We start from the raw sequence: 9,324 nt of genomic DNA on the forward strand, positions 1-9,324 counted from the left end.
CACGTGGGTGGACACAGATTTACTGGTTTATGATCTAGATCTTCACAGCCAGCTTAATTTCAATTCTGTCAACTTGTATTTGGAGCATCTATTAGCAGGAAAACCTTTTTTCGTTCTACTTTCTGTGATTTTTTTTTGTTTGTTTATTTTCTAGCTCCCACACACTCTTACTTAAGATGTGGTATTAATGGCACCCGAGGATTTCTTGCATGTTAAACTCGCCCAGCAGTAATCCAGAGTGGGTGTGGGCAAGCAAACTATTTTGCCTTTCAGTATGCAAGCTGTCATCCTGCCTGCTCAGTTGAGTTTTACTGCTCTTACACAACAACATGTGGAGTCATGTATGCAAGGAATCTAAGGCCAGCACCTGCAGGGTATCAATTGGAAACTAATCGACAGCAGTCTGGTTAATTAATACAGCAACAAATGGAGACACTGAATCAGAGACGCAGGAAGGAGGATGGTATACGTAGTTTGCCCTATCAACACCCATCAGGTAACATGCGTGTGAGCATATCCTACCCTGTAACTGAACATATACCACTGCACATGTGAGTACATAATGCAGTAAAAGGTGGGGTCATTCTTGGGTCCACAGAAGGGCAAGGGGGACTGTTGACAGACTTAATTAAATAGGTGTTGATGACAAAAGTGAATTCAGAATCGAGGCCTCCTTCAAGTACACTAAAAGAGTGCAATATAGAGAGCAAATAGAAATATTTGTATTTATCTATTTAGCATATATTTAAGTCTCTCCATCCCTTACAGTGATGCCTCTTTATTAATATTTGCCACTGTTGTTTTATTGTATGCGGTTTGTATGTTTTGATAGTATCACATGCATCCTAAGCAGGGCGTCTCTATTTAAAGAAAGACATCATACTTTCATTGCCTCCATTTGAGCCATTAATTTATTAAAGGCAATAGCTGTGATAGTACATGAACTGTTACAGCAGATTAGATGAGAGCCGTTTGTTCTCATCTAAAATTGGTTTTATGTTCAATAGATTATACAATCTAAAAGAACATTTGATTATAAGGTTATTAATAAGGATTTTTTAAAAATCTGTTGTAGCCATTTATCCATTGAATCCACTTACTTAATGCTACTAAATTCAGATGTTTTCCCACAGTTACAGCCACATACTTTTAAACCAAATCTGGAAAATCTACTTTTCAAACTTCTTGTATTTTTTGAAACAAACAAACAAACAAACAAACAAACAAACCATTGTTCTGGTATCTGGACAAGCTTTGTGTGCTTCTGACACAATTTCACTGCAATCTAAACCTTTAGAAATTCTCCAGATTTTTTTAATCACACAAAATCGTGGTCAGCCCCTCCGACACCGCCCACAATAAAAACCAGCCAGATGACAACAGGGAGACATAAATTAGAAGCGCTGGCCTAACACAATAATGTATGACATCACGTTGCAACAATGTTATGTAGCCTACCTTCCAACAGTCTGGTTGGCAAGTTGCTTCATACGATTAAACTGCTTCTTCATGTTGCAAGTCTCGTGAGCTTCTTCCTACAAGTCCGTAAAAAGTTTGCGGCACCAACGAACGCTGTCGATCATCCACCAAAAAAAAAGGAAAAAAAAGTTGCGCTACGTCGCAGCCATTGTGCTACCAAGACCTGACTTCCGACCGCTTTTAGTCACAAAAACTGATCAGTTTTCCTGGTTGAACCCGGTGACATCGGCCGTTACCGTTAAGACGCGCAGGGAAGTGAGCAGAAACAGCGGCGGACGACCTTCAGGGTCCCCATTGCCAAGAATGTCAGCGCTCCTGTTAGACTGGCTGATTTCTCTACTACAGCTGTGATAGGAAGGAGGAAGTGCTTTTACTTCCCGCACTGGAAGCCGCATGGGCCCCGTGGTGACATGTGATACCTTAACATGAAAAAAAAAAGACTGGTCATTGCAAAGTCACATGCTTTAACGTGGGGATGAATTCTCCAGAATAAATATCAGAGTTTTAAATCGGGGGTGATTGTCAAGTAATGACAAATCAGAGAAACGTGACAGAAACTCATAAATGCAGTAGTATGTATGGTAGTGTGGTGCCAAAATATTTTTTTTTAAAAACGTGGTTGTGATGCACGTGAAAGCCATTAAGAATTAATTAACAATAGCATTAAATTATACAACTTTAACCGCTGCTTCTGGATCAGTCCGGGTCACTGCTCACCCGGATTGTGACTAACTGTCTGATTTCAGATCAGTTCGTCACCAACCAGCACAGAGTTTTCCGGAGTGATCTGCCGCCACCTTGTGCCTGTCACGCAAAGGCTTTGTTCAGCAGTTCTTCACCGATCAGTTTCATTATTAGACTCATATGGGCACGACTGCCTGTCTGGGTGTTGGGGGATTAATGTGAATGAATGGTAGTCAAGGCGGTTGTAATTCTCCCAGGTATAACCTTGTTAAAGAGCTCATAACTCTCTTAGCACCACCCCACCTTGATTATATTAGAAGGGCTGTTGATGGTCATTCCTGCTTGAGGAGCAATCATTTTACGGGAACTGTAGACCCTGTTTGTCACAGCAATGACTGGTAGGGACTATATGATCCCAATAAATTACAGCAAGCACGCAATCATTCCTGTGTGCCCTGAGCTGAAAACTTATCAAACTCTGTTTTACTTGCATTTTTAATCACTCTTATATTTAAATGTTCATTTTCTATTTTATCTAGGGATTGAGAGTAACGAAGTTTCTATTCTCTGTATGTCCTGTACATGTGGCAGAATTGACAATAAAGTTGACTTTGACTTTGACTTTGACTTAATTGTACTTTAAATGTGGTTATCTGCTGTTAAAGAACAACTAGTGCCATAAATAGTTTCTATGTATAAACTGCTGTGGGGAAAATGACCTTTTTTAAAATCAGTTACTGGACTAAATTATCTTTAATTAATTATTCTGTGGGGTTTATTCTTGTAAACCTGCCCTTTCACTTTTGCTACTATCCTTCTACCACAATTCATCCTCACAAATCATCACCATCCTACCTGCACTCTTTTCTTCTGTCTTTGCTTTGGATGGTTGATTCCAGGTATTTAAACTCATTTACCTTCACTGTCTGCCTTTCACGCACACACACACATGCACACATGTATTCTTTCCATCTCACTTTTGCTGACATGCAGGCTGACACCTATCCTATAAATACAAATAGTTCTAATAATTGTAATAAACTATAAGAAACCTTAAGAAACTGCAAACTACTCAGCATTACTGTTTGAGTTGCTTTTCCTGTTGCCATGTGCACAATAGCTTCAGTTCTCCTCTGTGACACAGGAAATTTTTCATCTTAATGAATGACTGAGCTGTGCCGTGTCATGAAATTTAAGTGAACTTAAGTGATCCAAGGTAAACACTGTGCTCTGAGAAGACACGTAAGAAATTTGACCTTCAGGGGGAAAGAAAAACAGACAAGTCTGAACTTTTCATTTTCAGGTAATACGTCATCTCTGCATTCAGTGCCCTTACACCCTGCTTTGTCCTAATCTTCCCCTGTCATGAAAAAAAGGTAATAAAGAAACCTAATCAGCAAATACATTACACATTTACCTTAGCGAGTGCTCTCTCGCAATGTCAGGGCATGTTGTAAATATGCCTTCTTGCCGACATATTTATAGAAAAAAAAGTCAGTTAAGCATCATTGCCAGATAATCTGACAAAGACAAAAGGAAAAGAACAAAAAAGGAAACAAGAAAAAAAAGTAGAAAGTTCATTATGAGTAAAAAAAAAAAGCCAAACAAGTAACACTGGTAGTTTTATGACTAACACTAAATGTGATGACAGAGACTGGGCAAAACAACTTTTCTTTCCTATACAATAAAATTAGACGTATTTCACATTAGTAAAGGTGTGTGTGTTTGTGTAAAGTTTTTGCATTCTCTCACTGGCAGTGTTGGAGACAAAACAGTACAACGCTTCACACTGCAGTAGGTTTAATTTCAAATCAGAGTTACAGCTGATGATGGAACTCAGTTCACCAGCCTCTTCTTCAAATACAAAGAAAAACATGTTGTTTATCTGGAGATTAGGTTGGGATTTGTGTGTTAGACTGTATCTGCAATTTTATTTCAGCTTCAAATTACCAAGAGCGCGATAGAAAGTAATGTTCAACCAGATGCTGGAATGATGGCAATAAGACACAACTTTATAAAAGCTCTCAGACTGATGCCCTTTGTATTTTTTTTATTAAAGCTTTGGTCAGAATTTGATTATTTCAAACACAAATGCTGCCCATTTTCAAAAGGAGACCAAATAGCGATCTTTTCAGAGCGAAGAAACATCTCTGCTTCAGCTTTGTGTTGCTGCTACCCATGTCCCAGGTCTCTATAGCGGGAGCGGTGAATGCCTGCTCGGCATTGGAGGGTCTCATGCTGTTTCCATATTGTACCCCTGGGCCTCCCCACAGCAGTGGCCCACATGGGAAAGCAGACCAGGCGGCGGGATAAACCAATTACCCCCCAGTCTGGGTGGACTCCTGCCGGCGCACCATGCAGCAGCTCCGGGCCGAGCCCTCCTAGGCTCGATCCCCATGAGAGCCTGCTGGAATTCCCAGAGATGAGAATAGTGTGGTCTCAAAGGCCTGCAGAGAGACTATATTTTGCTTGGAAATTTGACATGGTGGCCTCCTGGGACAAAGCTGAAGGAGGAGACTTCAAACTGTGCTTCCGTAGGATTAAAAAAAACCATTTGTGGAAGCCTTCATTTTTGTGGACCATTCATCAACATTAGGCACTTTTAGACCTTTATCCACTTTTTATACTCACAGATATCTCTGCAGAGACACATGCGAAGAAAATGGGCTTTTTTCTAAAACTCTGATCTCCAGAAATATTACCCATCTGCTAGAACTATAATAAAATATGCACATAACAAATTATATTTTCTACAGGTAATTACAAATTAACTTTTACTAAATGAGCACATTTTGGGTCTATATGCTGCTGTGCCTTGGCAGAAGCAAATATGAATACTAACAGGAATGATGGAGAAAAATCTCAACTAGAATATGAAACTGAGCCTAAATGCGCAAGAAGAGAAAATATTTATGGAGTTAAAGAAAACAGAGGGCTCTCCTCTCCTCTGACTTCTTGCATTCATGAGCCCTGATGGTTTCTAGATGACAGCAGCCGTGACAATGGTCATTATGTCTGCCAGAGGCCTAGTCGCCGCAGGGCCATTGTGTGTGCCCCATTCACCACACAGTCATTTACACTTTCATTGGCAGCTATTTAGTCCTCATAAAACGTTCAACACACCAATTTGTGAGCCCTGCTCAGCCAAGGAGAAGTGTGGAATAGGCTCAGAAAGCAGTTGCTTTAAAAGTCAATTAATTGTTCCCTTCTCCTGGGAGGGGCTGAAGGGGAGGATCCCCGGGCTTCAGGGGGCCTCACATCTGTCTATTCATCTTCTTGGGCCATGATGCACAGGCCACACGGCTCAAAAGAAACGCCCGATTCAGTCTGCTCAGAGTTGTGGCCAGCTAAGATTCTGTAATTCACTTCGAGGAAGGGTTATCCTATTATCATAAGAAGCTGATTCCTGGGCGAAAAGATGTATTAAAGAGTGAAAGAAAACAAAAATGAGCTTGAAGGGAACTTTGGCACTAAATCCTCTTCTGTGCAGACAGATATAAATAAAAAAAAACACAGATTATGCTGCATGCAATGAGAAAGTGGGTGGGAAGTCATTTAAGTCATCACAAAGGCACCTTTTAAGAGGCCAAAGCATATTCTGTCTAAACAGAGGGCCTCATGAAATGTCTGTTTTATTCATTGATCATGGGCTCATTGCACTTCTCAACACTTCATCAGACACAGTTATGAGCTGACCACAACATCTGTGCAAACTGTTTAAAAGAGTGTGTAAAAAAAAAACCCATCTGTGGATTGATTGTGTAAATAATGAAATGTTGATTTATCTGTTACAAAAAAACATTCTTCTGAATAACATTATTTATGTTATTTATTTTAAAATGGCAAAATGAGCACATGAGAGCGACGGAGACGTGTAGACATATTTGATTTATTTAAAGCTCAGCAATCCAGAGTCTCAGTTGTTTCTAGATTTCATCCACTCTCCAACCGAAAAAAAAAAGAAAGGAAATAAAGTAAAATATCTACGGCAAACATCTCCAGCTGCAAGAAAAAAGATCGCTGCACTGCGATCCTGAATCAGAAAGAAAAGAACTGCCTCGTGCAGGATCCAACAGACAGGAGTAAACACAAAACAGATGATTTCACAATGCTGTAAGTGATAAAACGTCGTATATATGTACACTCCTATTCAGTAAAACAAACTGGCAATAATAAATGGCTGTGCACCCTCCTGCCTCAGTTCATAGGGCAATTGTCACAGAGAGGCAGCAAAATGAACAACAGTTAATGCAGGGAGAGGCACAAAAAGAGAGCAGCAACTCAACCCCTCCTTATTCTCCCAGGACTGAGGGCATTGATGGAAGAGAGACAAAGGCCGGCCCTCTCTGAGCTGCAGTGCAGGAGGCCCTGCTGGTTAACTCTATTCTCCTCCTCCAAATTAGTTTTTATCACCAGCATTTCAGCGGCTTTTCCCTGCTGGTGCCACCTTGGTGGAACGTGACAGCAAGGATCTGAAGTGCGCCAGTGCAGAGGTGGTTAGACTTCTCAGCTCAGTATTGCTAAGATGACTCGCGCACACACACACACACACACACACACACACACACCTCCTCAGTCTAAAGGAAAGTCGCAGGAATTCTGGCGTGCCGTTCGGGCATTGTGGTAGACAGACAGGAAGTCTTTGTATCGCGGGGCACACCCTAACCAAGCTTCCCCAAAGTGTTCCGACCCAGTGAAAAGAAACTCTCCGTCTCCGGGCTTGACGTGGCACTGCAGGAGTGTGTGGATGTGTCCACGCCAGGACTGACATGACACCAGTGGATCCAGATGTTGCTCAAACACTCCACTGCGCTGCCAGTACACCCTCAGCGCTGATACCTCCACTGAGGACATTTGACGCCGAGAGTCATGGGTGACCTTTTTGATGTAGCCTCGAACAACTGAAAAAGACAGGAAAGCAGAACCACGTGTTTACGCCACATCCAGTGGATGTTTCAGATAAAGTGGTCACTTAATTAGGGGAAAAAGCTGGCTTGATGGGGGCTAAACAAAGGTTAAGTGTAACAAGACAGAGGACTATTTTTGAACTGGGACATATGAAGAACTACTCAAGCAGAGTTTAGTCTCCCTTTAAAATGAACAAACAAAAGCACAGACAAAAAATGTCACAGCTTCACTCAGCAGATCATCAACATCTGTTTGAGTTTGTCTGCACTGCTGTTGTCCCATTATGCAGCCTAACATGAGATGGGTTTTGAAGTGTTGCCAGGCGGAGAGTGCATTCAGCTGTAATTCAATTAAATTTTGTTTATATAGAGCCAAATCACAACAACAACAGTCACATAAAGGCATTTTATATTGTAAGATAATGACCCTATAATAATAGAGAGAAAAAGCTCAGCAATTCCCTAGAAAGCATTGGTGACAATAGGAAGGAAAAACTCCCTTTTAACAGGAAGAAACCTCCAGCAGAACCAGGTTCAGGGAAAGGCAGCCATCTGCTTTGACCAGTTCAGGATGAGCGGAGGGAGTCAGGAGAAAGGAGATCCTTTAGACGGTGGCGTGATGTACTAGATTATATTTCAAGGAAAATCTTACTGTTGCTGAGTCATTAAGATAAATTCAATGATGCAGCTGCAGGAAAAGCCAGAGGGAACAAGAACAATAGCAAGAGACGCGTCATCTTGTCATCTCGCTGAGTAAGATACCCACCAAAGTCGCTGCTGCAGATAGCCATGAGAAGTTCTGTGTCATTGCAGGGTCGACAGGATGCTGTGGGTGGAGAACATCATTTCACAAAATTAGAAATGTGCTCTTTGCTGGGCAGCTTTGCGACTATCACAGCTGAAGACCTGCATCGAGTAATCTTCCGCTTGTTCTGCTATGTTGTTTCTCGCCTTACCCACTTCTCTCTGTCAATCACGTCCTCGCTCGGCCTGCTTAGCTCTCTTTTCTCTCCTAACCGTCATGATTCAAAGCTCTATAGCTGACAGTGACTGACAGAAAGGTGTCACTTCTCCTCGCCAACACTTCACTGACCTAAAATCTGACCCACATACCGGCTCCATTCATCCCCCTTCTCACATCACACACTGAAGAAACCATGGCTTGGCCAGAGGAATGCTGCTTCTAGCCTCTGCCCATCGCACCACCTCCAGATCAAAAACCCACGCTAGTCTCGACCCCACGTTTGACTCCTTTTGTATCTGCCTAATTGAATGACCCCGTGCCAATGCAGGAGCCTGCAGGAGTCAAACACCCCGCCAGACTGGCAATACAGAAAAGATAAACCTGCAGCTGTCTATTATCGGCACAGAATGACATCACCACACTGAAACCAGCCCGCACACATGGATAAATGCTAATAAACAGACAAGCACAATGATAAGGCATTTGTGGAATCTGCAAAGTATTTGCAGTCTCAATTCAGGCCCTTGGCCCGGTGCCCTCCAGCCACTATGCAGTCTGCTCGGTCCCATCTGCTTTGTCCCTTGATGGAAACCAGACAACTAGACTGACCAGCAGCTGCATGCTGCAGTCCACAAGGCAAGACTATAATTCAATAACCACTTTTTTTTTCAAATTGGGAATTATGACTGGTAGGCAAGTCTCCCTCGAAGATCCAAATCTGCTGTTTGAAGTCACTATAGCAGTACATACCTCTGAAACCATGAGAAAAGTTTTAGTGCCACTTTTAAATGGACACCCTTTATAACGAGTATAACTTTTGAATATTTAAGCTACTGACTAAAGCTCATGAATTATTTGGTAACCATAAGAACAAAGTAGGAAATGTGATATGATCCAGTCAGTCAAAGCAGCTTTTCAGAACAAGACAACTTAAAAAGTCGATGGTTATAAATGAACCGTGAGGAGGGGTGAAAAGTAAATGACTCCATACATAACTGCTGTGCCTAAGCAGAGTCTATAGTTCCTCAAATACTACTGCGCTACTGTTACATTTTGGAGAGAAATATTATGATTTTTAATTCAAACCCCCACAAGAAATGAGTGTGGCCTAATTTCTGATCTATTGGCAAAAAGAAGAGCCTTCCTTCCTACTTATCTAATGGCTCATATAAAACAATTGCGGAAAATAGAAATACAAAAATAAATGATAATAGTGAGATAAAATATTAATGTAATTTCAGCTCAGTATAGTCAAATGGATATCACATCAAATGTTACACACACACACAC

General features: G+C 41.5%; 2 protein-coding genes across 6 annotated transcripts in view; both read right to left on the reverse strand.

The window, feature by feature from the left end:
- Positions 1-1,870, reverse strand: part of arhgap17b (Rho GTPase activating protein 17b) — a 25,332-nt gene extending 23,462 nt beyond the window's left edge. For 4 of the 5 annotated variants that reach the window (XM_005734629.2, XM_013911270.1, XM_005734630.2 and 1 more), the window contains exon 1: positions 1,459-1,870. In XM_005734629.2, coding sequence (XP_005734686.1) covers positions 1,459-1,511 — 53 coding nt within the window. In that variant the 5' untranslated portion in view covers positions 1,512-1,870. The remainder of the gene's footprint in view (positions 1-1,458) is intronic. The other variant, XM_005734632.2, reaches the window with a different exon arrangement.
- A 4,418-nt stretch (positions 1,871-6,288) lies between these two features.
- The window catches only part of LOC102204690 (meteorin-like protein), a 4,591-nt gene continuing 1,555 nt past the window's right edge, over positions 6,289-9,324 (reverse strand). Inside the window, exons 3-4 of the mRNA XM_005734633.1 lie at positions 7,837-7,896; positions 6,289-7,064 (exon numbers count right to left, since the gene is read on the reverse strand). Of these exons, the coding sequence (XP_005734690.1) occupies positions 6,736-7,064; positions 7,837-7,896 (389 nt within the window). The 3' untranslated portion in view covers positions 6,289-6,735. The remainder of the gene's footprint in view (positions 7,065-7,836; positions 7,897-9,324) is intronic.

This window comes from Pundamilia nyererei, unplaced genomic scaffold (genome assembly GCF_000239375.1).
Source record: "Pundamilia nyererei isolate P.nyererei 1_Seehausen unplaced genomic scaffold, PunNye1.0 scaffold00059, whole genome shotgun sequence".
Lineage (NCBI taxonomy): Eukaryota > Metazoa > Chordata > Actinopteri > Cichliformes > Cichlidae > Pundamilia > Pundamilia nyererei.